Source organism: Nothobranchius furzeri, chromosome 12 (assembly GCF_043380555.1).
Source record: "Nothobranchius furzeri strain GRZ-AD chromosome 12, NfurGRZ-RIMD1, whole genome shotgun sequence".
NCBI classification, from domain to species: Eukaryota; Metazoa; Chordata; class Actinopteri; order Cyprinodontiformes; family Nothobranchiidae; genus Nothobranchius; species Nothobranchius furzeri.
This window is the reverse complement of record NC_091752.1, coordinates 69344174-69371197: the sequence shown is the minus strand read 5'-3', so window position 1 is coordinate 69371197 and position 27024 is coordinate 69344174. Positions and strand designations below refer to the sequence as shown.

Below are 27024 nucleotides of genomic sequence, written 5' to 3'. Positions count from 1 at the left end.
CTGTTGTTGCTGGGCTTCCTGGGGCTGGAGGCTAGGAGGGAGATCTGGCCGTCTGGTTGGGGTCTGGGGTGGTGGATTGCTGTGCTCAGCGTTGGGCGGGGGAGCCTGCTCATCAGCACCCCAGCAGAAAGGGTCAAACTCTGGTTACCGGTGATGGTTGTACCCAATGTTCAGCAGTACCGGGACCAGAGTGAATAGGGTGTGTATGGGGAGCATGAGTGGGTGTCCGGCGTGCATTTTTGTAAGTCTTGGGTTGTATGTGCTTGTGTGAGCATGAGGGAGGGAGTGTGTGACTGTGTTTGTGTATGACTGTATATGTCAGGTGGGGCCTTTGACTCCTCCCCTCTCCAGGAACTTCTCTTGATGATATAGATCTTTGTCCCCCCTCCCCCTGCCACACCTGGTGTGAGGGGTTATGCCATGGTCTGCCTGAGAGTTCGTGGCAACCGGGTCTGGGGGTTTAAGATTTTGGCATCTGCCTGATGGATCCCGATGGCTGCCTGGTGGGGTCTGGGTCCCTGGGCTCTGCTGGGTCCCCGGCGGGGGTGGTCACCCCTGGGTCCCGGGTCGCTGGGTCCCGGGCTCGGCCGGCTAGGGGGTGGGAGGCTGCGGGCGGGCCTGTGGCCTTGCCGCTGATGTCTCCCGGGACTCTGCCGGCTGCTGGTTGTGGCCCCCCGGGGCGATCCTCTGTGCCTCTCTCGGGGGGCGGGGGCCTTCCTGGTTGCAGTCTCCTTGGGGTTCCTGTGTTCTGGGGCAGCGCCTGGATCTCTGGAACTTGGAGCTCCCCCCGTCTCCTGCGCATCTTTGGGGGGGCGGATCTGTGGTCCCTCACACTCTCTGTTGGACGCTCCTATAGAGAAACCTTAAATAAACAAGCGCGTGTACACACACAGGTGCTCACATGGTGCTCTCAAAAGTATGGGCTTGGGCACGTTAAACACAGGTCTTAAGACTATGGTGGGCACTTAATGCACTGTGATTTATTATCGTGATTTTCCAGCTAAGCAATGTTGATTATATATTTTTTTCATCAAGTTGACGCAGTGATAGCTAGATCTTGTTGTATTGTTGTTGTGTCCCTTTTTTTTGTCCTTTTGCTTTTTTTGTCTTTTTCTGCAGGTCTAGAAGCAGACTCTTGTTCATTGTTTATTTTTGTGGAAACCCCCCCCCCCCCCCCTCCTCTCTCCCCACCTTTTCTTTTCCTTTCTCTTTCACCTCTGTCTCCGTGTCTGGTCGGAAATACAAAGCATTCAACAACAATAACAATAAAGTTTTAAGTATCAGGCGTGACATTAAAAGCAAACGCCTTGATGCTCCACCTGAGAGTAAATCTGTAAGGCTTGTCACCAGCATTCAGACATCAATTCTGCTTGCTTCACAGCCAGACAGGACACGGTTAAAAAAAAAAAGAAAGAAAGAAAGAAAAGAAAATAAGGTTTGATCACACATGTATTTATATGCTTATAATTAATCACCTGTATGTTAATCCCCATATGAATCATTTCATTGTTCGGGTGTTACTCACGTCCCTTTGAACTGAATGATGCATATACCAAATGGATGACTCACCTGTGACTGGTACATTCTAGCACTGAGTTAGACCTATATCTGATTTATGCAGGCTGATACTGCTAGAAGTTTCAGCTTGTGCTGAAGGAGATTCTCAACAGGCGAAGGCCAGGTGCAGACTAGACCATCTAAAAGCTGTTCAACGGGAAAAAGCCAGGGCGTAGGTCATCGCAGCCTTAGCAAAGGAAGATAGGGTAGGAAGCAGATGGGGCAATGTGTCTCCCATCTTATCTGGAGGAGGGAGTGAAAGCAGAGATGGGTGTCAGTTACCATGGCAACAGGTGATGGCCTTCAATAAAGTTAGGGAGGGGTCAACATGAAACTTTGCAGCATGAGAGGAAGAATCAAAAGGTGTACATCTTGTAAAATATTCAGATTTGTCACAGGGACTGGGGCGGCAGAATCTCTCCTAATGCATGTGGAGAATAAAGTGTGATGATTGCAACATAAGGCAGCTTGTGGCTTACTTCTTGTCCCACGCCCTGGTTGTAACTGCCTTCTATAATTTTGTACATAACTGTAACAGAAATGTTGTGACTGTATCTTTTGCTGCCTCTTGGCCAGGGCTCCCTCAAAACTGAGAACTTTAATCTCAATGGAACCTTCCTGGTTAAATAAAGAATATAAAAATAAGTTAATAAAATGTATTTAGATAATGAAACATCCAAAAGGAAAATTATTTTACTTGTTTGTCAGTGCATTTGAAGAAACAACTTAAAATGTTATTTATTTAACCAGATGAGTCGATAGAGAACTCATTCTCATTTACAACAACGATCTGGCCAAGAGGCAGCAGCAACAGACACATAGATAAGATAGATAGATAATCTTTATTGACAGACTCTTAGGTCCAGATAAAATATATATAAAACAACAGATCAATGAAACAAAATAGATAAATAGAATAAAAATATAACAGCATAAAATTGAATAAAAATCTAAATGTAATTAAAAGCTTTACTATAAACTGTTCCACACAAGGTTAACCACACAAACACTTCAACCAGTATTTCCTTATACTGGAGAAATAGCGACAACTGCTCACAGTAGGATCAGTGATTGCTAAAATTATACTGTTGGCAGAGCTATCCAGTCGGCCTATAAAAGTGAATATGAGTTTTCTTAAAAGAGCTTTAAAAGTACAAACGCCTGCTGTTACAAACATCTGACTGGCACTGCCCCCTCTGGGTATTTTAAGTATGATCCTTAAGGCATCGTTGTATGCAACTTGCAGCTTGTTCATGCTGCTTTGATTGTGGGATGACCACAGTTGGGCTGTGTAGAGCGGAGTACAATATGCTTTAAATAAAGCCACCTTAACTGGAGGTGAACAAAAACTAAACTTACGAGCTATAGTGTTAGCTTGTGCATACAGCTTACAGCACTGTCTGTGGATGTCAGCATCATCACGCATTTGATCAGTTATAAAATGGCCAAGGTATTTCACCTTCTCACACACATTAAGATCACTATTAGACAGTTTGAACACTGGAAAGTTTAGCTTTTTATCCTGCTTGGTTCTACATATCAAGATAGCACTTTTAACAGCATTATACTGAATATCGTACTGCACACCATATTCAGAGCAGATATTTAGGAGCTGCTGTAAACCAGCACTACTTGGACTAAAGACCACCAGATCATCAGCATACATCAGATGGTTGATCAAAGTTGTACCCATCAAACATCCTGTGTTACAGGCTCTGAGCTGCACAGACAGATCGTCAACATACAGATTAAATAAGATAGGAGACAGAATTCCACCCTGCCTAACACCATTACTAACGCCAAATGGTGCAGAGATGCTAGCACCCCATTTAACCTGCATCGTCTGATCAGCATACCAGTAAGACAGGATTCTCACAATAAACCCAGGGACCCCCCGTAGCTTTAACTTAATAAAAAGTTTTCTGTGGTTTACACGATCAAAAGCCTTAGAAGCATCAATAAAACACATAAAGACAGAAGAATTTCTATTTCTGTACCAATTGACCATTTCTTTAAGTGCGTATATACACATGTCAGTACCATGTTTTGGCTTAAAGCCAAACTGATTATCCAAGGAACTGAGGTACACAGTGACTCTATCAAATATGATTCTTTCAAGAACTTTAGATAAAACACTGGCTAGTGCAATCGGCCTATAATTATCCATACTGGTCACCTTCCCAGATTTGTTCTTAATGACTGGAACAAGCAGAATTGCCATCATTGAGTCTGGTAGTATGCCATGAATCATGAACCCTGTAAAACATAGAGCTAAAAGGGGAGCTAGTCTTTGGCTAGCATATTTCAAATGTTCTGCACTAATGTGATCCAGACCAGAAGCCTTATTATCAGCTAGTTTGTGAATAGCATCATGCACCTCATGGGTCGTTACACATATAGATTCATCATTAATTACAGAGCCATCCTCATGCTGGTCACCTTTCAAACAATTAAACAATGCATAATAATGATGTCTCCATAATGCTGCAATATTATCTTCCCCAGAAACACCTTCAACAGCACCAGGTAGAGATGATTTGCAATTATTAACTGTTTTCACATCTTTCCAAAAACCTTTGACATCATGACTCATAAATTTCCTGGCCATTGAATCTGCCCTCATGATCTGCTCATTTTTTGATATAAAGCGAACAGCATACTTATATCTGGCATTTGCACGTTTTTTCTGTTCAAATTCCACACCCTGCCTAGGTCTCCCAACCATATCCCAACATTTAAAAGCTGCCCGTGCTTCATCCTGATACATGGCAACATGTTCTTTCCAGCCAGGCCTGATATGAGGTTTCTGCTTAAGCTTACCTTTGACATGAAAAGGTCTACCACTTTCATACAAAGCGTCCACTATATCCTCATACATAGAGCATAGATCACGTTTGTGTTTGAGAATCTTACAGTTGACATCTTCACACAGGATAGCCTCTTTAGCCACAGAGATATTGTTTAGGTATTGATCTGTATTATAACTATAACCCGATATGTCTTTGTCACTTAATGCTGCCCATTCTAATTTTATATTATCATAATTATTGACATAATTAACTCCCATTGTACTAGGCAGTTGTTCCACATTTATAGAGAAAGCAAGAGGTATATGGTCTGACACAGTTACCCCATATTTTATAGACATGCTATCCAAAGCTGCATGACCATCAGCTGTACTAATACAATGATCCAGCCATGATGTAGTATGCCAACTCTCACTAATATATGTGTAACTGTCTTTTGGCAACAGCACTTTGCTAGATAGAACAAGATCATTGTCTTCACACAACTGTATTAAGTGTTTAGCAAATTGAGATTTTTTATCTGAAAGATCAGCATTAAAGTCGCCCACAACATATATACTATAAGTACTGTGACTTTGAATAAATGCATTAATAAAAGCCAACCTACTAATATATTCCCCTTCATTTCCAGCAATTTCGTATGGAGTATAAATATTAAGGATAACAAAACTAATGTTATTCTGGATATATTGTATGCCAATACACCAATCTACATCCAGTCTAAGTGGCTTAATTACAGCATCAATTCTTTTGTTCCAAAGCACAGCCACTCCTCCTGATATTCTACCCCTGACTATAGCTGTGCTGAGATCAGTAGTTGATTCCCCCACTCCGAAAAATTTAGAGTTAAGGCAGTTAAGTTTGTCCAGGTCTTGTTTAGGTAAAAAAGTCTCTTGCAAACACAATATTTCACATTCTTCAAGCAAGCTGTCCACAACAATACGTCGAGCTCTATCCCCTGCATCATGGCCCAGACGCAGGCCACGACAATTATAGGATAGCACCCGAAGAGACATGCTTATGCTGAGGTGCTTGGGCCAGGGGGAACATCCCCTGCTGGAGACACATTAGCAGAGCGGAGAGAGCGGGGGTTCCGTGGTTCATAATACCGTCTGACCAGAGCCCCTTCAGGCCAAAGCTCAGGGTTATACATTTCACCAATGTCATCACACTCAGCCGTAACCTTAAAGGAGCCAAATCTGCTCCGTAAATTAACAATTTTCAGACAGGTGACGTCTCTGTTAAGTTTCTCTTTACATAATTAGCTTTACATCAAAGAAAAACAAATGAGATAAAAACAAACTAGATTAAAATAAAGTAAATTACAAAATTATTATAACAGGTGTAAAACTAACTTGTCTTTACTTTAAGTAATTGTTTGAGGAAGATATCACATGTTATGTGTGTTTTATTAGTCCCATTCTGAACACACAGGTGTGTTTTATTCTGCTCCAGCAGGTGGCGCTAGTGCACCTTTACGCTGGTCACCACCACCTGAAGAAGCAGAAACCGGAAGCTGCTAGCTGAGCTAGCTTGTTGTTCTGGTGTGTGAGGAGAACATTTGAGGCTCTGCAGTAAAAATGTCTTCACTTCAGTCTCTGGGAGAGTTGATCAGCTAAAGCGACTAACTGCTGCTGCTGCAGAAATCTTCTCACCAGGCTGTGGAAACTTTCTTCTCCTCCTCAACAACTTGGTGGAGTTCTTTCCAGAACCAGAGAAGATATTCTGCGGTCTTCGTGACAATCGGAGCTCCAGAATCAGGTTGTGGGTGAGAAAAGCTTTTCTCTAGACTTCCTGCCCTCTGGATCTGCTGCTGGTCCTTTGGCCTCTCTGAGAAACGCGCTCGTTTTGCTGCTTTCATCAGATTGAAGAGGTTCCCTCTATCAGACTCGCTCATCTGAGTTGGTCATGATGCAGGATCGCTGCTCGCTCTCTCATCCATCCTGCTCACACTCTCCGACGGAAAAGCCCCGAATCTGAATGTGACTCTGGAGGGAAAAGCGGTTAGCTCTACTCCGTGAACTCTGGTGAGCAAAGGTCCTCTTTTCCAGACTGGATCTGTCCTCAGCTGATCAGAACCAAAGCGTTGGATCTTTAATCTCCTGCGTTGTTCTGAAGCAGCATCTTAATCAGCTCTCCTGCTTTGTTTCTATTGCAGCTGTTAGCTAAACACGGCTAAAGAAAACCTGCTACCACTTCAGGATCATCCATCAGCTGGGACTGATTCATCGTGTGTTCTTCACCACCTGGACCTGGACAGCATGGACACAGGTACTGGTGGATGAATGAATGAATATATGGTCAGTCTATGGTGGGACATTACAGTGAAATTATGAGAATGAGGTTCAATCTTTAAAATAATGATCTGTATATGTTTAGCACTACTGGGGTTCTAAAACCCCCCAAAGCGTTTTACATCACAACCAGTCATTCACTCATTCACACACTGTTGTAGAACCTTGTAGTTTTAGAGTGATTAGATCTCTCTAATGAATGATTTTTGAAGCCAAGTATAGTTAAAGTCCCAAAGTCATCGTCACACACTGGTGAAGTTACGTCCTGCATTCGACCCGTCCCCATGGGGAGCGGTGAGATGAAGCTGTGGGAACTATTTGGTCTTCTGTCGGGTTTCAGTCACTACGAGAATCAGTCAGAGACAGGAGAGGTTTTCATCGTGTTCACAACCTACCTTTGTTGTAGCGTCAGTCACGCATCATCATTTGACCAATCACAGTTGGGGAGACAGCCTGCTGCAGACACGACGGCAGCGGCGCTGACAGCACGTATGACTGCTGTTGCTTCAGCACGTCGCTGTGGTTTAGAGCTTAAAGGCCCAGTGTGTAAAAACATTCGACTCTTCAGCGCCACGCAGTTCAGAGTAAGTATTGCAGCTCCGGTAGCCCACACTAGGGTTGGGCTGTTTTTCCATTCGCCCATCATTAGTCCAGTAAATGACGATGGGCCGTGGTGTGTGCATGTGACTGATTACGGTATGATTCACTGACTGATTTGCGAACACAGAAGAAGTCTAAACATGGATGTTTTTATGGATGTGCAGCACAAATTAGATTTTTCTTTTTGTTTAACTCACTCACTGCCAGCCGTTTCCTGATCAGAAAAGCTCTTCGCTGCCAGCGTTTTTCAGCGTTTTTACAGTTTTTTTAAGAGTCACAGAACGTTGCTCTATGATGATGTCAACGCCAAAACTACCAAAACAAAGAGTAGACTCACCTCTTACAGGAAGAATCCGCGCGTTTTGAGTGTTATCTGTTCTTTCATAAGCCGTTGTTGAATTGTGATCGGCAGAAGCTTTTCCGGTTCTCGCCTCACTTTTTTTTTTTTACAGCAGCGTCCCAAAACGATCTCCTAACACACACGTGTCAGACACCATGTGGCCCGTGGAGCATTTTTATGTGGCCCGCGAGATAGTTGTCAAAAAAATATTAAAACTGACCCGCAAAGACTACAACTCCCATGATGCTTTGCGGTGTTAGCGCGGAGCTGAAGCGCCCCCTCCTTTGTGTTTTTTCCAGCGTCTGCTGCCGGTGTCTGCAGCTCCGCTGTCTCGGACAAACTAAACACTCCTCTCACTCAGCGCCGAGTTTACTCAGCTATTTTCTGACGTTGAAGCCCTTTTCCCCACATCATGTAGCCGGTATCACTCGTGGTGTAAATATAAAGGTATGGTGGTGTGTAACATCATGTGTCTGTGTTTCCTACAGATGTTCAACAGCTGGTGCTGGTTAAAGAAGAAGATCCTGAAGAACAGAGTGCTGGTGTGGACCAGCAGGACCCAGAACACCTCCACATAAAGGAGGAACAGGAGGAGCTGTGGACCAGTCTGGAGGGAGAGCATCTCTGTTTGAAGGAGGAGACTGAAGCTGTCGAGTCTCCTGTTACTGCTGTTTCTATAAAGAGTGAGGATGATGAAGAGAAACCTCTGGTCTCACAGCTTCATCAGCAGCAAATAGAAGACAGAGATGTTCCAACCAGCAGCTCAGCTGATCAGATGACCGCAGAAACTGGTGGAGGAGCAGGAACTAGCAGGAACCCAGATCTGAACCCTCATGAACAAACATCTGATTCTTCAGAGACTGAAGTTAGTGGAGATGATGATGATGAGGATGATGATGATGTGAATCTGGACTCTGGGTCTGAAACTGGAGATGAAGATGAGGACTGGAATGAGAGCAGGTCTTCTGAGTCAGATGGTAAGTCTGTCAACAAGTTCTTCACAAGTGGTCTCTCCAGAGACACGTGAGGGAGACGAGTCATCCAGCAGTCAGGTCTTCAGGCTGTTTGGTTCATAAGAAATGTGTTAGAGTGAAGCAACATGTAGACTCGTGCAGGAAAGTCCAGAAGAAACCTAAATCATTTAGTCATGATGACTGGAGAAAGGTTTACTACAAATGTAAACAAACAAATCACATGAGAGTCCACACATAGCAGCTGCTGTTCCAGAGTATGGGCCAGCCTCATCCCACCCATACTCTGCTTCTGGCCGCTAACAAGATGGCGCCTGTGTTTGGAATAGCCACAGGTCCGTTTCCACATTCCCGCCTGGCCACGGGGCAGCGCCGTGTCTCCGTCCATGTTTCCTCGGGTCTGTTTATCCTGGTTCTTCAGTGGTTTCCCTTCCTGTTCCCTCCATGAGTGGACTTTACACACCGTGGATCTGACCTGCTAACTCCAGCTGTTTCTGCTTCTGGCAGGATCCTGGTGTAGGTACCCAGGGAGTCCAGATGCTGCAGGATGAAGTGTAGAGCCATGCTGATGGTGTAACGTGATGGAAGTGGTTACTTTTACTGAATGATCAATAAGATGTGATATTCCATCTAATTATAAATGATCAATCTTATTGGTCTTTGAATATTTGATTTAATACGACCTTAGGAACACACACTTCATATTAATTCAGACAGATTCAAGAATATAGTTTATAAAAATGAGTTTAATTCTATATTTCTAAACTAATGATTACATGACTGTTAGGGATTGTATCAATAACCCAATACCTGCAGCTGGAGAGAGAGGAGAGACAACAAGCAGACAAGTCACCAAACTGCAATCAGGGGCAGAAGCTCAAGGCAACTGCCCCGAGTTTCTGCTCTCAGAGTTTATTTATAACAAAGATAAGACTGTGTGTGTGTGTGTGTGTGTGTGTGTGTGTGTGTGTGTGTGTGTGTGTGTGTGTGTGTGTGTGTGTGTGTGTGTGTGTGTGTGTATGGGGGGGGGATGCTTTCAGGCATAGAATAATACATTCAGTCAATAATAAACATAACATTTCCATAACATAATCCCTCCTGTTTATCCGAATAGGATAACCAAACAAAAAGAAAACAACAACACAAAGAACTAATCAAGTAAAATAATAAAATAAAGAACAAATAAAATAATAAAACACGATAAGGCAAACAAAATTATAAATGATCAATCTTATTGGTCTTATCTGTTTCTTTGCTTCACTGTTCTGGTGCTGAGAATATCACTAATGCGGATCAAAGGAGATACACAGATGAATGCACCTCTTATTTATTATTTGGAGACTACATTTACTGCAGCTGGCAGAGGCAGAGATTTTTTCTATTGATACACGAATTTACAGAATCATTTTAAATGTTAATAGGGGAAGACTGCAGGAGCGAGCGGTAAAATACAGGGGGTCCCCAGCAAAAACAAACTTTACGAGTCTGATGAAACCCGCTGGTTTTCCATCAGGCAGTCACGGGGCAGCTCCAACGACCCAGTGGCTGTGCTGGGTTAATGTTATCAAGCTCAGTCGAGGCGACGTCGTGCTCTGCTTGAAAAGGTGTTATTTTCCCACTTCAGAAGAAGCGTTCAACGTGTTTTTACGCTTTCTCCGAGACATGTCACGTCGCTAAGTTGTTAGCGCCGCGCGCTAACACGTCAATAGTGCAGCGTAGCCTGCTGGAGGTTTTAAGGGTTCAGATGAAAACACCCGACCTCTCAGGCTGCTCACACATCGATCTTAAGTTGTCGCTGTTGCGCTCACGCCGTAATACAGTATTAGATGTAGTTAAAGTCAGACATGAAAAAATAAATAAATTTTACATGATGTAGCGTAATGGTTGTTGGCTCTTTTATGAAAGATGAACCATTCTACATAATAATCTGGAATATTAATTTTTAACAAATTCATAACCAAAGGTTATAAAGATAAGAAGACTCAAAGGTTGTTTTCATCGATAAACTGACGATCATATCCATTTGTCTGTGTTTCAGTTCATTGAAAAGGCGAGTTTAAATTTTAAGAGATTTATTTCTTCAATTTAAACTAACAATTTGAAATGATAATCATAGTAAAAACAATCAACATGGGCAACCTTGTTGGACAATCTTTAACAGTTGATATTTTAAGCTTGCTCAAACAGACCTTGTGTTGGTTGGGCTAAATTTGAGGATGATGGAATTATGAATGCGTGCATGCAGGTGTCTGAGATTGCTTCAGGGAGAGAGAAGGTGATCTGAGTGAAAAATGATGTTTTGCAATTAAACTTTAGTTCTTATTAGAAAAACAGCATCAGAACGCTATCGTGTTCTGCCTCACCGAACTTAGGACCCCCTTTTAGATCCGGACCTCGGAGGATGTGTTATCCAGATGACACCTTGGCTGGCAGAGAAGACAAAGGTATGAGATGGTCCAGTCCCGGGTTGACCTCGGTACACATTGCTGATGCGTTTCGGCAGATGCGCTTTCTCATGTTTAAATTAACTCAGAAATCAAAAGACTCTGGGACGAGTCTGCGTTAGCTGGTTGCATTTTAGCTATTCTGTCTTGCTTGACAGAAATAGCGTGGGGGGAGAAAAGAAGCCGGCAGGGCTCCTTTCCCCGTGGCGTTCGTTCCGCACTTCCGCTCTCTTCCATTCTCACTCTCGTTCTGACTCCTTACCCAAAACACTTCTCTTCCCAAAGCAAACTTGTTGTGCGTCAGAGCAAATGTGTTTTGAGTTACTGTGGATACGGACCTGTATGAGCAGGTGTGAAGGTCACTGCTAAACATCTTCAAAAACATTATTTAATTAAGTATTGATTCATTATAGTTCATTATGATTACCCAAAGCATAATAATCATTCATTTGATTAAAGTACATTTATAATGAGCAAAGTGATCAAATGATTATTTAACAAAAATAAAGAAAGCTTAAGACTGTTTTATTATGACTAGACTGTGTGTGAAGTCCTTCTTCTGGAGAGCAGGTGTTCGGATGTTGTGGATTCCTTCAGACTTGCTGGCGGCTTAGGCCTTAATCTGTGGGTGAAGTTGCTGCTTGACCCAGCTTTTACCCAGCCGGGCAAATACGACCTTTGGCACAGAAACCCATACTTCCTCATGTTACAATGAATAAGTGATGATTAGCCTGGTGGGGGGAGGAAACCCTGTCAAGATCCTCAACGCTCATTTATCTTAATGCTATTGAAACATGTAAACCAAAAAGCATTCTATCCACTGCTACCTTTATGCTGTAACTTCACCCTGCCCTGCCTGCTCCTCCTTGCTGCCTGCCGGCTGTGATCACAAGCGACAACATAGTAGTTCCCGCTGCTTCCTCGTGAAACGGCTAAAAAAAATAAATAAATAAAACTTGGGATCTTGTAGGCGTGGCGGTGGGATTTCAGCCGTGGCGGGCCGCCACGGCTACGCCTATGTAAGGGAAACCCTGACAACTGTTTATGAAATAACGTTACCTTAATTAATGACATATTTTCCTGGTTTACATTATGTTGTTTGAAACCAAGGGTCTCATTATCTGAACTTTTTAACTTGTTGGATCATGAATCTGTTTAAAAACTTTGCTCTATATCAGGGTTTTTCCTGGCTCAGACTGAGGCAGAGGTGGTACCATCCTGACCGTGCGCCAGCACATGCGTACTCTGTGCATTCAACTGCCTCACTTTTTTAAAGGCTAAATATGTTTTCGTTAAGTGTTCCAATCTAAGCTTCTGGCGATTAATAGAATATTCCATTTAGAGCTGAAACAACTAATCGATTATAATCGATTATAATCGATTATAATTGATTATTAAAATAGTTAACAACTTTTTTAGTCATCGATTAGTTGTTTAATAATCATATTTTACCGCATAAAGTCTATTTTTTACCACAATCTGACATCGGTTACAATCTGTTAAATTTGCCGCCAGTGTGTGGCAGTAATGAGCCACTGATCTACCAGTGGAGTAGAGAAGAAATGAGCCAATAAGTGCCCTCGGTTTTCATGACATATCACGTTACTGACGCTCATCTTGCTGTGAGAGATGGCGGAACAAGAAGAAATACGGAAGAAAAATAGAAGCGACAAAACAATAGAAACCCCGGACAAAAACCTCACGAGTATGGGAGCACTTCACTAGATGCCTTGAAAAGACGGGTGACCTGCAAAATATGCAAAAACCATCTAGCATGGCACGGAAGCACGACGTCCCTAAGTGAACATTTGAGATGAAAACGTTGGGGCTGATGCAGCAGAGGAAAGTCCGGTGAATCCGGTAAGTAACAGAAAATAAACAAGCTAACGCAGATCAAATTTGGGAGCTGAGTTCGTTATAGTGGATGTTAAACATGTTTTTTTGCCGCATCAGTCTACGGTGTTCTACTTCTGATTGACTAGATGTAATCGTGAATCTCCTCCGTGTTGTGCCAAATTTAGCACGTCTGTTTATAAGAATGTTCTCGTTAAGAGAAAAACGGCACAAACCCATAACTATGTTCCTCATTCAAAAAAGGACAACTCCGCGGAGAAAAATATACAGACGAGCTGTGTCCAGGTGAATATAACGCAGCATAGTTGTACGCTTTCAATTTTTAAATACAGGAGAAATTCAGAAAGTCCTTTTTTTTACTATTAAAAGGCTGTTTTACTGTCTAACGCTGTAAAACGCCTCACAACACATTTTTGGCAAAATAAATGATCACTGTATATTGTTAATTAATTCAAATAATGTAATATTGATTTAGTGTTGTAGTGTGTGTGCTGCTTTTTTTTATATGTGTACTTATGTCAGTCTATTTGTGTTTCTTATGCAGAAAAAGACAAGCAACGATGGACAACTACATGGGGAACAAGACACTCACCCCCCAACAATGCATACCACTTACAAACTCTATTCTAGATTCTACATTATTTTTTAAGGAATTTACCTCTTATATTTTGATGCCAAAAAATTATTCTGGACTGATATTTTGCACTGTTTAGCTCATTTTATACCGCTGACTGTGTTCATGTGCAATAAAATAGATTGCAGTCAACTGCACAATTCTCCTATGTTTTTCTTTTCCTTAACTGAAATGTATTCATCACTTGTATAGGTTAAATAGCTAAACAATAACAAACCGATTAATCGAAAAAATAATCGACAGATTAATCGATTATGAAAATTAATCGTTAGTTGCAGCCCTAATTCCATTTGACAACGTTTCAAGTGAAACAAAACTGGTTTGCTGCTAGAAAATATGAAATAAAACAACAAAATTATCAGGCTGAAATAACAGACTCTTATTATGAAAGGCTCAATAATATGCATCAGATTGGTGTTTAGTTCCTTTTTCCCATCTGATATTTATAGTTAAAATATTTTTATATATTTGACCTACATTTCAGTAACATTTTAGGTTTGTATTAATAACACTCATCTTAGTCATAATAACATAAATATATGCGGTAAAATATAATGCATTTCATTAACATGCACTTGTGTTGGAAATGGTAATAACATTTAATTTCTGCTGCTAACAATGTAATGGTGGCATGTCTATTATGTACGGGTTAGCAATAATCCAGTTCAAATTATGTTCAAAGATAGACGCGTTTGTGAATTATATACCACAATGGCTTGCCGTAGCCTTATAGCTGTAATGTGACCCGTATCTGCAGCGGTTCTGATCCGTAGTGCTGCAGGATGCAGAATAAACAGGATGGTGGGGACTTTTCATCCGCTTGTAGAGTTTAGTCTTTCATAGTTTTACGATAATCATCATCATCATATATTTTTCTGTGCGCCACTTGATCGCGAGACTGCTACCTGTTAGCTTTGGCATTAGCTAATCTGCGTGTAGCTGCACTTTTGATCCCAAAGTTTGGACCGGTTCTGCCTTTGTGCCTTTGTTGGTTCCTTTATTTTCCTCTACTGCATCCAGATGACCACACTGTGCGCCAGTAAAAAGCATTTTCTTACACGTAACTTTTGTTCAACAAAGTTCTGGGGAAAATAGTAATTCAAAGATGTTTCACCCGTGCTACGTTTAAAAATAGACAGACACGCACAGACAGTTACAGCCCTGCTCCGATATGGAAGAGCTGGGGGAAAATCAGGACGTTAATAGCACCAACCATAGGTATGTACCAACTAGCGAGAAAAGCACATTTTGATCTTTTTCTGCAGCGGTTTTAGCGCTTTTCGGTGCACCGCTGCTGGTACAGCGCCCTGTAGTGGCGCAACGCTGCAACTGCAGTTACAGTAACATCCATATAGCTGGGGGCAGAGTGAAATCAGGCTGGGGCGGCACAAAAATAGCTGGAGGCGGCCGCCACGCAAATTTGAATACAGGAAAACCCTGTATATGTGCCCCTTTTTTAACTTTGAGCACCCGCCCCTTCAAAGGTCTCTGCACGGCCCTGCTCTATCTGCTTCCTTTACAGCACCTGCTGAGCTCATTTAAAGGAGTCTCCTAGCGTCTTCACACGGATGACATCCAACTGTACATCTCCTTTAAGCCCCATGAGATGTCTACGCTGCAGCTGTTACTCTCCTGCTTAGACTCCATTAAAACCTGGATGGTGGGAGCTTTCTACAGCTGAATGAAGATAAGACTGAGATCTTCATCTGTGCCCCAGAGAAGCTGGTTCCCAAAGTCAGAGACTCTCTTGGTCAGCTTGCTTCTCACACCAAACCCTCTGTCAGGAATCTTGGCGTGACCTTTGACCCAGCTCTCACCCTGGATTCTCATGCCAGTTCTCTTGTTGGCTCTTCCTTCTTCCATCTCAGGAACGTTGCTAAGCTGTGTAACGTGATGAAGGAGCCATTTCTACCCTAACAGCTGTTTCCTTTTGACACAGTGTCAGTGTGTCTGAAACAGCCTGAAGGTCATACAGTCGTTTCTAAACTGTTTACATTCCAGCATGAAGACAGAAGAAAGAAGAATGAATTCTTTCCTTTTGATTAATCAAAGAACTCTATTTTAATAAAGCTAATCCATCAAAGTGTTAGTCAATATAACAAGATGTGACCGACCTGTGAAATTAAAATATTAATTATTTTATTATGATCTTAGAAATGAAGTAATGTAACTTTAAATGGTTCAACAGGACTCATTTCACGTAGTGTTAAAAGGACTTGACACATTTTTTCACTGATCCAATCAGAATCTTACAGATCTGACGGAGGCGTGCTTCTGACGGTGTTTGGTAATTTTCATTCAACAATAAACCAAAACATCCGAGGTATAAAACAGATGCCATGTCAGCTCTAATGCAGTTCAAAGCGTTCCAGAGCAAAGTGACGGAGTGGCCAATCCTGAACTTTAACTCTTCAACCGAAAGAACCACGACAAGCTGAGAAAATCCAGTCGCTATAACAACAAGCAACGACAACAGCTCCTTTCAGAATAAGAGCTCCACTGACCCAGGCTGGGTCTGAACAGATGCCAAGACAAGAGTCGTGTGCTGGCAGTATCTCGAGACGGGTCTGGTCGGAACCGCAGCTCTGCTACCAGCTCGGTGTCCAGAGAGGGTCCGGGTGGACCTCGGCATTCCTGATCTCACAGAGGACTTCCACCAGGCAGGTAGGCGTGGCTTAATGGTGTCTCATGCAGTTCTGAAACGAACCCCAGCTTATTCCAAACCGACATCTTCAGTTCCCGTCAGAACTAATCGCTCCTTCGGATTTGCGGGTTCTGATTTACATGACACGTCATCCATTCACCGCCTCATCCATTTTTAGTCGCACTATACACTTAGTTCTTAAATAAGCCTAGTTTAATTGTTAGTAATAAAATTTCTTAACTTTTAAACTTGACTCGTTCTATTCTGTTGTCTCTGAGTGAATACATAACGGTTACATGATCTCTGCATTAAAAAGACCCGATCTTCTGGTTTAACCAACCCCGATCCATGAGGCGGATTTCATATTTCCTATGGAATCCCACGCCTTACGGCTCATTAATTAAAATGTAAGAACCTCATTTTTCCCTTACAGCTGAGTCCCATTCTGTCCCGCTCTGAACTTGAGACAGTTCTCCACACCTTCATCTCCTCACGCTTAGACTACTGTAACTCTCTTTTCACGTGTCTGAGCAGAACCTCCCTGAACCGTCTACAGGTGGTTCAGAACGCCTGTGCTCTGCTTCTGACCAAGTCCTCCAAACACACCCACATCACCCCGATTCATGAAAAAAACACTAAAACTGAGTTATTTTCTAGAAAATACTTTTTTGTTTGCCTGGGGTGTTTAGTACAAATCAGTCTTGATAATGTTATGAAATATCTAAACTTTAGAATTTTTTGCATTTATAGTTTTTACATAGCAACAGATTTAAAATTTACTATACACTAGGGCTGCAGCTATCGAATATTTTTGTAATCGAGTACTCTATCGAATCTTTTTTTTGATTAATCGAGTACTCTAATAAATTACCCTTTTGTGTTTGTAAACCATTATATCAAATAGCATGTTATAATTATGAAAGACCTCTTAAAATGAGCAAGCAATTGCCAGTTATTCTTCAAGTTTTATTCAAAATTAGTTTTCAAAACTTCAGCACTTCAACTTTACTTCACAGTAAACAAATGCCTGTGCAAAAAATAAGTATACAGCCTGAGCCGATTTTCCCCTCGTGCAAGAATCTGCTAGCCGGCAAGCCAGAGGATAACTGTTGAAGTAGCGTTGCGAGCGGCTGCGGCCCAAACAGAACCAGAACCGTTCACGGCACATGCGCCAACAGCTCGCCGGCTGTTTCCCTATTAACACACGTCCGTTTTAATTTCTACACTCTTTTTTCTCACACTAACAAGGATTGTCGAAAGCATGTTTACCGTGGTTTTGTCAAATTATACTGATCACAAAACATTTATTTACTTTCTTTCATTTTCCTCCGCCACTCATAAATACCCGTGTCCTCCTGCAGCAATCCCGAGGGACAACAAATATCAATAACAACACAATAAAAAGTCTGACATATTGTGTAAAAATGCTATTTTTAGCACATTTTAAGTCCGACGTGTTGCTACCAGACGTACGGTGTGAGCTGAAACTGAGTGCTACAAACGAAAAAGTCGCACAGTGTCCGCAGAATGTATAGAAATACAGGCTAAAATGCATTAACTTGTAGAGGCTCCGAGTCCGCTTGCAGAAGTGACATTTACAGGTGCTGCAGCACGGAGGATGTGGTGTTGTGGTAGGCTAAATCCATTTTACAGTATTTACACTGGACTACGTTTTCCGCCTTACGACGTGAAAAATGGTCCCACACCTTTGACTTTTTCTGTCTTTTTCGCACTCCACCGGGGTCCACGTTGTCCGCCATGGCTTAAGAGAAAGTTAAGTTACATTTGCTACTCGGGTGTGCATTCAGTCCAGTGGGCATGTGCGTCACTTATTTCAGTCTGGGTGACACATGACCCCGGGCGATTGCAAAGCCATGAATTAATTAAACATGAATTAAACGAATCCTCGAGGCAGAGAATTTGACTCGAGGATTTTTTGTACTCGAATTATTCGAGGTACTCGAGGAATCGTTTCAGCCCTACTATACACTCGAGCCATTAGAGGACAAAAACGTCCCATTGACTTTAATGCAAACCACAGGTTTTGATCCTGTATCATCTGCAACAAATAATCATGCTTTCTGTGATGTTATGGTTTCATTTTGGACAAAAGTAGAATTCAGTCATGTCTCCATATGTTGCGCAGGCGAGAAAGTTTACACATTTCTTTAGATCTTCTGCTGTTTTTATTGAAGTCAAAAAGCCAACCTGACCTCTGATAAGTAAATAAAACACAGTTTGACTCTCCTACTGAACTTCAAAGTGTAGAAAACAAAAACAATTAGTATGTTTATGCACCTGCCACATTCAAACTCCTTGTAGTCTGGTTATCTGGTCATTTCACTTCTGTGAAAGCCACGGAGCTAAATGAAGAGGCATCTCTCTGTGGAACAAGTTCTGGATCAGCGCCTGCAGCCTGATACTCCTGGAGAAAATGAGGAGAGTGAAACATCTTCAGTGGACTTTGAGGTGGAGTCAGACCATTCTGTTTCCTTGACTTCTTCTCCTGACCTGTCCAGTGAAAGAGAAGGGAGGACAACGGATCCTGCTCCAGGATGGATTTCTAAAAGTGGGCAAGTCTGGTTTCCTACTAACGCAGAAACTTCCCACTATGTTCCTGCTGCAAGATGTTTGAATCCTGGGCCAACACGTTACACCATCACACGTATTTACGATGTGGTATCCTCCTTTGATTTATTCTTTACTCCAGAAATGACTGAAATCATCGTCAACATGACAAATCTAAATGGAAGACGTGTGGTGAAGAACTGGTGGGATATTGATGACATCGCAGTGAGAGCATACATTGGGCTCCTGATTTTGGCTGGTGTGTACCAGTCCAACGGGGAATCCACCTGCAGCCTTTGGGATGACCACTGTGGACGTGCAATCTTCCTGGCCACCATGAGACACCAAATTCAAGATGATCAACTCCACCCTCCGGTTTGATGATGAGCTGAACAGGCCTTCCCGTCTCAGGCAGGACAAGCTGGCCCCTATCCGCTCGATTTGGGACATGTGGACCCATCGCCTCCAAATGCTTTTCAACACTGGGTTAGATGTGTGTGCTAATGAGCAGCTTGTCCCTTTCAGAGGCAGGAGCAAGTTTCGCCAACATATGCCAAGTAAACCAGCAAAGTACGGATTGAAACTCTGGGTCACTGCTGATGTTGCCACTTCCTATGCCTGCAAGTGTCAGGTTAACACAGGGAAAGCTGCTGGTGAGGCTGCAGAGGTCGGCCAGGGAAAACGTGTCATTTTGGAGATGACCGAAGAGCTCCAAGGAGTCACTTCACATGCATGCATTCACACTTCTGCCCTTTCATAACAAACTGAACTACAAAGAGTTTGGATGTGCCTGAGCTCCAGCCAGGTGCATAAACATATTGTTTTTGTTTTCTACCCTTTGATGTTCAGTAGGAGAGTGAAACTGTGTTTTGTTTACATGCTGAGCTTCTGACTTCAATAAAAACAGCAGAAGATTTATAGAAATGTGTAAACTTTCTCGCCTGGGCAACATATGAAGAAATGACTGAATTTGGTGGTGAACAGTAAAAATCATAAATTTGACCACTTTTGTCCAAAATGAAACCATTACATCGTAGAAAGCATGAATATTTGCTGCAGATAATGCAGGATCAAAAACTGTGGTTTGCATTGAAGTCAATGGGACGTTTTTGTCCATAACAGGCACAAGAGGGTGGTAAATTTTAAATCTGCTACACAAAAACTAAAAAAGCATAAAATGTGATATTTTGCTAGACTCTTGACTTATCCAAGGCTGATTCTATGCTGTCGTTCTTTTTAAAACACAGAAACGGTTTCGTTACCTGGTTTTTTTTTTAGAAAATAACTCGGTGCTGTTTTTTTCTTCTTCATAAATTACATCAATGACATTTGAGTATTCAAACTGGCATTTCAGGGGTTAAAAGCTTCAAAATGATTGAATTTTTTATGTTTGAGCAGGGCTGAAGTTGTTCAACAGATCTATGAAAAAAGTAAAAAAAAAAAAAAAAAACATGAATGTATACATTTTTTATAGCCACTTTTACAAGCGGACGTTTTTGTCCTCTAATGACTCTTGTATGAAAATCAAAGTGAAGCCTGAGGGTTAAGGCTCATATGATTTATAGAGGCTCAAAGTTCAGTTTCCAGTTGTAAATACATTTCATTCTACTGTCAGTTTAAAGAAATAATACAACTGTTATATGTGTGAAAACACAGTTACAGCTGTCTGTAATTCACATAATATGTTTCTGTGTTTCCTACAGATTTTCAACAGGTGGTTCTGGTTAAAGAAGAAGCTTCAGAAGAACAGAGTGCTCGTGTCAACCACCAGCACCTAGATTTTCTCCACAAAAAGGAGGAACAGGAGAAACTCTGGTCTAGTATGGAGGGAGAGCATCTCCATTTGAATAAGGAGACTGATGCTGCCAGGTTTCAATCCTTTAGCCAAAAAACACATTTAAACAAACACACGAGAGTCCAGACAAAGCAGAAACATTTTGCCTGTGAGCACTGTGGACAAAGGTTTCACCAAAAGACTAATTTAACCACACACATGAGCGTCCACACAGGAGAGAAGCCTTTTGCTTGTGAGCTCTGTGGAACAAGATTTAGCCGAAAGACAACTTTAAAGTAGTGGTAACAGCCTCCTCAGAGTCTTACTCCACCCACATTTCATATTTGAAAAATGCGGCCCAAAGAGGCGTTTCCTGTAAGACCGAGAAGGCGGAGCTACGGCCGTGATTGACATACTGAAATTTGAATACAGATGGCGACGGAGAGCGACACTAGCTCAGAGCAGTCATTCGAGGTGGAGGACTTTTCCCCACCTTCTTCCCCAGAGGATAGGGAGGAGGGCTTATTGGGGGAAGCAAGCGGTCCTGAACCGTATCTTTTTGAGCCACTAGCTCGTGAGTTGTCAGAGGCCCCTGGAGTCGAGCCAGCAGGAGTATCAAGGCATCGAATGGGTCCAGTCTCTGAGTGGTAAGTAGCTTTTAGCCACAGCTAGCTATATTTAGCTTAGCTAAAAGTAATATTGTATGACTGCCTCGACAGGTGCACCTGCGGCCACTGCACATCATTGTCTGCCAGAGAAAATGTGTGCTGCAGAGAAACGCCCAAGGTATAAAAATAAAAGTACCCCACCATGAGAAAAGCATTCTGTAATGTACACATTTGTTACACAATCACTAACATCATACTAATATTGAACTCTTATAGCCCTGATATCAGTTGTTCTTTGTCATAGGTAATGCTCAGGTGTCAGCAGGTGGGTGTAACCTCCTGCATAACAGAGCATCCTGGTTTTGAGGCTGTTGCTCTGAATCCCTACGTGTTGCAGGCAGTTTATGGCACCTTTCTGCAACTCTATGGGGAGATGCAGGAGACTACGCTCAACAGGTAAGACAACTGTCAAATTACTTTTTTTATGAATACTTTATAACTCATACCACCTCTTTCTCAGCTGTTACAGACATCTGGCGTACCGGAATGTGGTCAGGTGGTGTTGGGGTTACCTGGGACAGCACGTTCGTGTTGTGATCCCGTCATGCGCTGTCTCCAGAATAAGGCAGGAGTTCCCAGAAGACGGTGCATACAAAGGATTCCTCCCTCCTCTGAACTAATATATATTTTTTTGATTAAATAAATGTTATAATATATATTTCCTGTATTGATTCCTGTCCATAAAAAGCTGCATAAATCACAAAACGGTAAATGCACTTCTTTACACTTTGACATTATTTATATATACACACATATAGCCACATACTTTCAAATGAGCTCTTACAACAGTAAGGTTCTAATTCGGGGTTAATTAATGCTGCTGTAACAAGTGAGTTTACACCCTGTGTGATTAATGAAGTCTATTCTAGAGCAGGTTCAATTAGGTAAAAATGAATGATAATAAATGTGATATATGTATTTATACACATCAAAATATCAATATAATTGTATTTAAAAAGACACAATTGCGCTTTAAAGATAACATTTATTATAGCTACTACTAAGACAATGTTAGATAACAATCTGATCATAACTTTCAAGATTTTTGACAAAACTCTAAACCACAAGCAGAGATTCTGGAGCCATGTGAGGAGAGGTTGGGCCATCAGTGATGTTTCATAGGTTCCTTAGACTGGAGGTAGCTTTCACTGTGATGACAAACGTGGAGATGGATCCCGGGAGCACAGGTTTTTCTGTTACAAGATCAGGAGGCTCTAAGGAAAAAGTAATATTAGTATGACTTACAAAAGCAAGACTGGTGAGTTTTGCTATGTTACATACGGCCAAGATTTTCAAGTTGTATGGGAGCCACAGAGCAGAAAGGTTGTAGAGATCAATAGACATCTGGGAGGTGGACAGCATGAGTCACGAGTGGATGAGCATAAAGATCCATAATGACGACAGGTAACTCCTCTGTCGTACAGTGGTGTGCAGCCTGGCTGAGGAGGAGAAAAGGAGAAACCACACAGAGTAGAGTACTAACTAATAATTACAATCTCCTGTGTAGCTCACCTGACGTGCACTTTAAAACCTGGACCTGTGCCTGCTCACAGCATCCCGTTTATCTGGTCTTTGGAACTGGGCACAGAGCGGTTCTGGAACCGTAATTTTGTCCGAGTACTCCTGATATGGGAGAGGATCCACCACCACAGAGTCGAACAGCAGGTCCATAAGCTTGTGCACATATACTGGAAAAGGGTTTTCAGTATTACAATAGCTCTCCATGACCATCATTTTGGTTTTATCATACAATATATGACATACATGAGGTTGGATTGGTCTTCAGGGCTCTCACTGTGTAGTCTCCATGTTTGTACTTTGGGTACACTACAGCATATCTCAGCTCACCAGTTGCTGTTGCTGCATGTGAGCGTGCTGCATTTTCATTGTAGTGCATTGCAGCAATTTGTAATCTGAAATAATCAAATAAACAAACCATGTAGATTTGAGGCAAAATTCTACATTTCATGCTAAAATTTGAACAATTAGAGGCATTAATTTGAACATTTCTTGTATTCATTACCTAGACAGCATTCCTTTGAAGGAGAAGACTTGACTTTTTGGAGTAAATCTGATGATGAGACTGTGGAAAGCCTCCAAGGTGGATGTGTGGTACTGAGGGCTTATCTTCTCTACGTCCTTCACAAACCGTGGAGCTAACAGAATGGCAGTGAGCTTCTCACATGATGCTGTGCCTACGTAGAAAATGTTAATTACAAAAATTACAATTTGATCAACTTTAGAATGTTGCTATTATTTCCATTGAGAAAAAGTTACCCATAGCTGACATTTTTAGATGACAAATGTATGAAAGAGTGACTAATAGTGCTGTAGACAGGTGTGGTCATTACTTACGGCATTTTAGTACATATTATGTCAATTATGGCTGTTCTGCCTAAAACCATGAGTTGTGTGGCGCACTCTTGTGGTTAAATTTCTGCACAGCATTTTATTCTTAGTAATTAATTGCTGTTGGCCAAATGGTGGTGTGTGACCTTAGCAGCCACATGTGATGTCTGTTACACACATGCTCAAAAAATATTTCTCCATGTTGAAGGAGGTGAAGACAAATATTCTGTTGTGGGGTGACGTGTTTTAAATGTAAAGAAACCAAACAGTAAAGGCTTAGCTGTAATGAGTACATGCTACACTTACTTGGTTTGAGCCACTGTCTTGCCTGTTCTCCATCCAGAGGTGCATGCAGACAGCTAGGGAACAGGGCGTTGTCATGGCTGTGCACATTTTGGATGTGGTTGGCAACTGAAGTCCACTTTGCAACTGCCTCCTGTCCTGAGGAGGAACTGGATGCTGACCAGTAGAGGTGGTTCACCACACTTTGCTTCCACAGTCTCACATCCTGGGTCGTCTTTCTCTTCCCCAGCTCTTCGATTTTCTTACCAATTCCTGGAGAGCCAAATAGACCCACATTTAAAATAGAAAAAAAAATCCTGTAATATTCACTATATACATCCCCAAAGATTACCTTTTCCCATGTGCCAGGGGTCAAAGTAGTGACTGATTTCCTTTTTTTCCTCCCTCAAATACTTCTGCACTCCTGTGTGGCGGTCAGTCACGACTTGCTGCACATCGACCCCCCTCTCCAAAAGTGTGCTCAGACTTCTCACAAATCCCTCCTTCTCCATTCGCACACTATTCCCAACTTCATTGCTCTGAAAATAAACATAATTCTCCATTGATCTGTGAATAATTAACCATGAAATGTTTTGGAATCATCAGGTAATGTTGTACCTGTACAAGTTGGATATCAATAACTTTGTTTCTTTTGAGATCCATCATGGTGTAGCTGCCATATTTGGCTGAGTGTCCTTCAAGAAATGCAAGTTATTACTTAATTTACATTTGATAGCAAAGGAATAAAATAAATAAATTTAAAAGTATTCACCAGGTGAATCAGCTCGCATGTCACCACCAAGAGTCACAGGTCCAGATTCAGTAGCCTCCTGGATGATATCAGCTTGCTCTAGCTGCCACTGCCAGCTCACTGTTGGAATTAAGAGCTTTGCCTGATGCCGACAGAATGACTGCTTGGACAGTCCCTGCACATTGAAGGCACCCAGGAACTAAAATATGAAAAGTTACGTCATGAAATGAGAGACGCACAGACCTTATCAAAACTAACCTAAACAGTTTTGGCCTATACCTTAGAAATCTGGCTAAATGATGATCCTGTGAAAAGGACAGCAGCACAGAGCTGGAGGTTTCCTGCTGGGATGCTGTTCACCATGGGCTGACTGGACCACTCATTGTAGTGCTCACAGCATGAACACTGTTGTGTCACACGGAGCAGTGTGCCGACTGTTGTCGTGTTCACAACACAACGACCGGTACAAACGGGACACCTTCTGAACAGCCCCAGCAACTGTTTCTCATAAACAATGTACTTCTTGTCCTTTTGTGGATGGACCTCAGTGAAAGAGCTGTATAGAACACATACATTTATATATATGGTCATAACTAAAAAATTCTAAAATGTTATAATTTTTTTTTACCTTGAACAGTTCACTGAGCTTGCACTGTCATTGAGGTGGAAGCTGGGATCAACAACAGACACCTCATATCGTGGTCTTTTCAGGGGTGTGGACGCAGCTCTGGGACTTTGTGGAAGATGAATTTCCGTCACGGTCCCTGTGTCACAAGACACACTGCGGCTGGGAGCTCTAAACTGTGTGGCTATGTAAAATACAAAGAAGCAGCACATTTATAAATGTTTAAAATAGCATAAAATCACGTGTAACAATAATCTGTAAAACAAATTAAAACTAGAAGGTAATAATAAAATGTTTACATAGAAGATTATTAAAAATAATTCACCTTTGCTACGTCGATAAGGCTTTACATGAGCCTGGACAAGTGCATTTTTGCAGATTACTAAATCAGTCTGACAGCCAACGTCTTGGGTAGATTTAGCCTGAAACAAAAAATAGAAGCACATTGTTGTTGGAGTTTATAAAGTCATATAATATACAAAAGAAACTGTCCAATATATATATATATATATGTATATATATATATATATATATATATATATATATATATATATATATATATAGGCGCTTTATAACATTCCTAGTGTGTGATCGTTATTATAACGTCAAAGTCAGTCACATATGATGTGAAGAACCTGAAATGCGACCTCCTGAACAGAATTCCTCACAGAACCGGGTTAGGCTTTGGTGTAAAGCTGGATTTCACGCTGTAATGATGTCTGTAAACTAGTGCTGCGTTAGAGCCACTGTTGCTGAATTACCGACTGACACAAAAACAACCCGAATTTTCTCCGAGCCTGACAGAAATAGTCAAGTGGACCTTTTTTGTCGGCCAGGGCTTTGAGAAATGTTCCGATTCGCCGCTGATTCTAACCTTACATCCCGTTCCACATTTTGTGAACTTGACAAATTAGCCCGAAGGCAGTGCAGGCTGATATTAGCTAAATGGAGTGAACCACGTCTCTCAAACTTTGCATTTAGGTAGGAAATTGTCTTTAGAAGATGTTAACTTTTATTTAGCTTACTCACCTCAGACTGGAGCCCGCCATGGTGGGGGAGCAGAGTCGGTGGGCTGCATCTAATTCGTGGAAGAGCCACGGTGGGCACGGCCTCCCTCTTCAAACGGAGACGTGCAGAATAACCCAGTTCAAACTCCATCATGTTGGCGAAGGAATCGCGGGTAAAATGCTGGTTGCAGACTACAGCACCAGGCGGGAGCTGACTGTTTTCCAGTACACCGATTGCGCGCAACCACTGGCGCCTAATTTCTAAGTCCAGTGGAAAGGAGTGCAACCCCACAGAGCCACCACAACCAACTACACTACACCTTTTAACCATACTAACACGATATGGAACACTAAACCTGAATTACTTTCCTAATAAAACTAACAGCTAAACACTAACTAAACTACAATATCTAACAGCCAAGCTAACACTAAATAAGTATGTATAACACTAAAAGCTATGCTAAAGACTAGAATATGCTAATGATATATGCTAACGATATGGAACACTAAACCTGAATTACTTTCCTAATAAAACTAACAGCTAAACACTAACTAAACTACAATATCTAACAGCCAAGCTAACACTAAATAAGTATGTATAACACTAAAAGCTATGCTAAAGACTAGAATATGCTAATGATATATGCTAATGCTGAACTACCGCTAACCGTCCTACACTCACTTGCAAATCCAACTCCCAACTCGCCACAGGGCGTGGCCGAGACTCTCGTTGCTTTATAACTTTGGCACAAGAGCTGCTACGTAGTACTCTACTGGTTTACGTAGTATCTTACTCTTTAGCCATTGGCTAAAATTTATTCAAAATGTGTCAAATTCTGTGTTTTAAGCTGAAGG

The 27024-nt window shown here is 41.9% G+C and overlaps 4 protein-coding genes across 9 annotated transcripts in view; 2 read left to right on the top strand and 2 right to left on the bottom strand.

Annotated features, from left to right (window-relative positions):
* Positions 1-27024, bottom strand: part of LOC129157329 (zinc finger protein 235-like) — a 300301-nt gene that overhangs the window by 192691 nt on the left and 80586 nt on the right. The gene's annotated exons all lie outside the window — the stretch shown is intronic.
* LOC129157250 (zinc finger protein with KRAB and SCAN domains 5-like) lies at positions 1182-20787 on the top strand. 4 transcript variants are annotated; one of them, XM_070542987.1, is made up of 5 exons: positions 1191-6132; positions 6229-6391; positions 6523-6635; positions 8087-8575; positions 20417-20787. In XM_070542987.1, the coding sequence occupies exons 3-5, from the start codon at positions 6626-6628 to the stop codon at positions 20785-20787; spliced, it is 870 nt and encodes a 289-aa protein (XP_070399088.1). In that variant the 5' UTR covers positions 1191-6132; positions 6229-6391; positions 6523-6625. The 4 variants fall into 4 exon arrangements, with proteins under 4 accessions (XP_070399090.1, XP_070399088.1, XP_070399089.1 ...); XM_070542989.1 differs by lacking the exon at positions 20417-20787 and adding an exon at positions 9077-13641 and having other exon boundaries at positions 1182-6391; XM_070542988.1 differs by lacking the exon at positions 6229-6391.
* On the top strand, positions 20689-22921 carry LOC139062209 (P2X purinoceptor 7-like). Its single transcript, XM_070542998.1, has 4 exons — positions 20689-21134; positions 21207-21273; positions 21400-21551; positions 21616-22921. The coding sequence occupies exons 1-4, from the start codon at positions 20920-20922 to the stop codon at positions 21773-21775; spliced, it is 594 nt and encodes a 197-aa protein (XP_070399099.1). The 5' UTR covers positions 20689-20919; the 3' UTR covers positions 21776-22921.
* Positions 21299-26500, bottom strand: LOC139062202 (uncharacterized). Of its 3 annotated transcripts, none has more exons than XR_011515793.1 (12): positions 26192-26500; positions 25488-25584; positions 25166-25346; positions 24817-25093; positions 24559-24736; positions 24405-24481; positions 24139-24325; positions 23811-24059; positions 23179-23350; positions 22920-23068; positions 22437-22843; positions 21299-22369 (listed from the first exon to the last, which is right to left on the bottom strand). XR_011515793.1 is itself a non-coding variant. In XM_070542924.1 (12 exons), the coding sequence occupies exons 1-11, from the start codon at positions 26498-26500 to the stop codon at positions 22680-22682; spliced, it is 2040 nt and encodes a 679-aa protein (XP_070399025.1). In that variant the 3' UTR covers positions 21299-22594; positions 22668-22679. The 3 variants fall into 3 exon arrangements, 2 of the variants coding, with proteins under 2 accessions (XP_070399025.1, XP_070399024.1); XM_070542924.1 differs by having other exon boundaries at positions 21299-22594; positions 22668-22843; XM_070542923.1 differs by having other exon boundaries at positions 21299-22843.

Bases quoted from the DNA above. Each gene is read 5' to 3' on its own strand.
- LOC129157250 (XM_070542988.1), top strand. The intron at 8,576-20,416 runs GTAAGTCTGTCA...TGTTTCCTACAG, and splicing joins CAGGTCTTCTGAGTCAGATG to ATTTTCAACAGGTGGTTCTG.
- LOC139062209 (XM_070542998.1), top strand. From the start codon at position 20,920: ATGGCGACGGAGAGCGACACTAGCTCAGAGCAGTCATTCGAGGTGGAG. The intron at 21,274-21,399 runs GTATAAAAATAA...TCTTTGTCATAG, and splicing joins GCTGCAGAGAAACGCCCAAG to GTAATGCTCAGGTGTCAGCA. The intron at 21,552-21,615 runs GTAAGACAACTG...CCTCTTTCTCAG, and splicing joins CAGGAGACTACGCTCAACAG to CTGTTACAGACATCTGGCGT.
- LOC139062202 (XM_070542923.1), bottom strand. From the start codon at position 26,500: ATGGTTAAAAGGTGTAGTGTAGTTGGTTGTGGTGGCTCTGTGGGGTTG. The intron at 25,094-25,165 runs GTAAAAAAAAAT...TGTTCTATACAG, and splicing joins AGCTCAGTGAACTGTTCAAG to CTCTTTCACTGAGGTCCATC. The intron at 22,844-22,919 runs GTATGTCATATA...ACCCTTTTCCAG, and splicing joins GAAGACCAATCCAACCTCAT to TATATGTGCACAAGCTTATG.